This window comes from Etheostoma spectabile, chromosome 22 (genome assembly GCF_008692095.1).
Source record: "Etheostoma spectabile isolate EspeVRDwgs_2016 chromosome 22, UIUC_Espe_1.0, whole genome shotgun sequence".
NCBI lineage: Eukaryota > Metazoa > Chordata > Actinopteri > Perciformes > Percidae > Etheostoma > Etheostoma spectabile.
Genome location: NC_045754.1, coordinates 19,920,331 through 19,923,795, shown reverse-complemented (window position 1 = coordinate 19,923,795; position 3,465 = coordinate 19,920,331). Strand labels below are relative to the sequence as shown.

The following is a 3,465-nucleotide window of genomic DNA, read 5'->3' as shown; positions in this document are numbered from 1 at the left end:
GTCTGGATTTACCCTGCAGAGATTTGAAAAGCAGTTAACCATAGTCCTCATAAATTGACCAGAGTCTAAAATTACCAAACAAAGAAAGCAGAAGGTAACGGGACATCCGAAAACGGACACCCGACAAGATGGGCATAAACAAGAGCATTCCTGGAAGTGGAACATCGTGGATATAGACTAGGACGAAGTGAACAACGAAGAAGTATAACTTAAAAGTGGCCTGAGCCCTGCCCAGGCAACATAATGAATACCTGCTGGAAATATGCACAATCACATGCATAACTGAGGTGCTCTGATTATGATTTGCATTAGTCCATCTTTTACATTAGCATACGGTTATCAAATAAAATCTGAAAAAGACTTTACTGAATTCTCAAGTTAATCATACAACATTACCACTGAAAGGGGATTGAGGTTTTAAATGACAAAGCATTTAAAAGGTCAGGCCACCACATACAAACACACCATACAAATCTGGGATTCTATTTTAAACCATTGTGAAATGCAAACTAAAGACCAGGCTCACCCGTCCTACTCTCTGTGTCACTGTCTGAGGGATGGTGGGCTGGGGTAGAGTTGGGTGTGGCGTCTCCATTGACGACGTGACCAAGGGCAGGGCTGCAGGAGCTGGAGGGCACCTGGCTATCCACACCATTGGAGACCGAATAGGAACTTGACCTCTGGACCAGGTCTGTACCATTCACTGTGCTTTAGGAGAAAACACAAAAGGAATTCAAAATGATTTGATCAAATCTGAATCTGGGGATGCACATGACAAATCCTTAGTTAAACAAATAGATCTTAATTGTAAGAATAAAAAAAACTCGAGTTTTGATTGTTTGTGAGCGGGTGCCAGATGAAAGACCAACTTGTGACATTGAGACTATTGTCTTGTAGCACATAATAGGATGGCGTGGTGATGTAATGGCCTAGCTGAAGAGGTCCTTTTGTGAGCCGGCATAGTTCAGATGGTGCCACAGACGTGCCCACACTAAGACCGATACAAAATCAGCCATATGACTTCAGTCCAGGCTTTGTCTAGGCAAGAGGTGGGTAGGCAGACCGCAGTAAGAAAAACATCTGACCAGCAAGCAAGCAACCAAAAAGAAAAAGTCAGAAACACTAAAAATGAATGTTGATTTTACTACTCAACATGTCCACAAATGATAAAAGCTCTTACTATACTTAATACACAAGATCCAGTACGCTGCATTGCACAGAAAATGATGCCAACAAACCTTCCACCATATCTGGCACAGTTTAAATTTCATTAAAGAGCCCAGCAGACGCTGGCAATCCTTCCAGCAATGGTTATTTGTTCATTTCTATCTATATCTATAATACGTTATTTTTACTATTATACTGATGTTTCAACATTTATAAGTTAACAAAAAATACTTAGTCAAGGGCAACTGGACTTGGTGTTTTAGTATTTAAATCTGATGGAGAGAAAGTACAAAGACAAAACAACCAAGCAATTACTAAAATTGTATAAGAAGGAACACACACAGTTTGAGGCAAATACAACACTGTACTCCTGCAGCCAGCATGGAGGCCAGTATCAAATGTTTGGACAGGCTGTGAGACCAGGCACCTCGGGCTCCGCAGGAAGGGTCTCGCTACGTGACCGTCTGAGAAAAAGTAGCAATAAGGAGCATAAAAAGGAAAACTTAAGACAAATTAAAGCACAGGCAAAGTGAAAAAATAAATAAAGGCAGGTAGTTTAAGAAGTGGACAGGAAAAAGAGAGGAGAGGCAGCGGAGTGAAGACTGACGGTTAACACCCAAGCATAACAGTGATGTAAGACCATGAAGGACGACAGCAGAGTCAAGAAATAGGGCAAAGGGTGCCCCAAGAATCACCCAGCCACCCAGCTAAATAGTAGAATTACCCCTGCTTTTATAAGCTGTAAGTGAAGTCACATTTGGGGGAGAAGCAGGGAGGCTAAGGCCGAGTTCATATTAAAACGAAACAATTTTGAAGTAGAGCTGATCCTCTGTTTTATGTTTAAATTCACCGAAACAAAAACGTGTGTATGTTATTTGAAAAATGTTGCTTTCACAAACATGTTTGAGATTTCTTTATTAAGGTAACAATGATAAGGGAAAAATGAGTCTTGCCAGCACAAATGCCCCCCAGATAGCTCCCCCTGTCTGGCTGACTACTCAAACATTTTGGGGACTCCCAGGGAAAGGAAACACTACCAAATTTTAAATATACCCCTGTTTGTTTATTGCAGTCCTCTCAGCAACTGCAATGCAGAGAGGAGCCAGGCAGCCACAACCCCCCCCCCAACCAACCTCCCGTCTGTTGCGATGAGCGGACTGGCTTCCTTTGCGGCACTCCCATAAAAACCCAGTTAGCCTCACTTACGGCCACTTTTATTGTGTGACATAAAATAAAACAGGCACCAGTGGGGCAACACTAAAACTTATAGCAGGAGGCAGGAGAAGGGGATAGCCAGGGTTGAGAATCATACAATGTGATTTCCTGGATTTTTATTTTAGATTCAGTCTCTCACAGTTGAAGTGTGCCTATGATATAAATTACAGACCTCTACATGCTTTATAAGTAGGAAAACCTGCAAAATCAGCAGTGTATCAAATACTTGTTCTCCCCATTATGTGTGTGTGTGTATATATATATATATATATTTTTTTTTTCTACATAAGCTAGTGCAAGACAATAGAATATGATTATTGACAGTAACGTAAATTTTGCTTGCATAGGCTCATAGTGGGGAAACGCATAACTCTTTTGTTAACATTTGTTTTTTTAATGATTAGTATGCTCCTTGGTTTTAAGGAGTTATTCTAACCAGGCCATCAACCATTTTAGGAAAAGTGAAGTGGACAGCAGCTTAAAATGACCCAAAAAGACCCACCAAGGACCAGGGTAAAGGTTGTTATATTGTCCCACGCAGAGCTTTCGCCATAGCCTACGTAAGTGGCCTGATGTTCATACTGGTGTGTGCGTGTGGAGGGAGTGGGTGATGGAGCGAGGGAGAAGTGAGAGAGGGAGAAGTGAGAGAGTGAGTGTCTCCCCTGTATTTTCTGACCATGGTGGGAAATCTGTAGCAGGAAAAGTTAACCCTCTCCTGGATTTCCTGTTGTTTATAGAGAAGGAGAAACAGGAAATGAGTCGGTGGAAATGCAACACTACTAAGTGGCATGGCCGAGCAAAGTGCGTTGCTGCGACGTGTAGTTACATTTTTCAAGAGGTGCACGTCAGCCTACGGCATAGAGTCCGGAGTAGACGCAGAGGGGTCTGCAGGGTACGTCGTCCATTCTACGCACAACCATTAAACGGCCTTCAGAACCAGTTTATCTGGCCAATGTTCAACCTTTTTTTTTGTCAATTTAAACCAAGCCAGTCAACACAGGTTGATCCCTGACCATGACATTTTAGATCATACCAGGGTAACAACCCAGGGGCAATGCATCCCAATAACCTCAGGTTTTGAAA

At 42.2% G+C, this 3,465-nt stretch overlaps 1 protein-coding gene across 1 annotated transcript in view; it reads right to left on the bottom strand.

The window, feature by feature from the left end:
• LOC116672309 (NEDD4-like E3 ubiquitin-protein ligase WWP1) overlaps positions 1 to 3,465 on the bottom strand; it is a 37,087-nt gene that overhangs the window by 20,369 nt on the left and 13,253 nt on the right. The window contains 1 exon segment of the mRNA XM_032504061.1: positions 527 to 708. Coding sequence (XP_032359952.1) covers positions 527 to 708 — 182 coding nt within the window.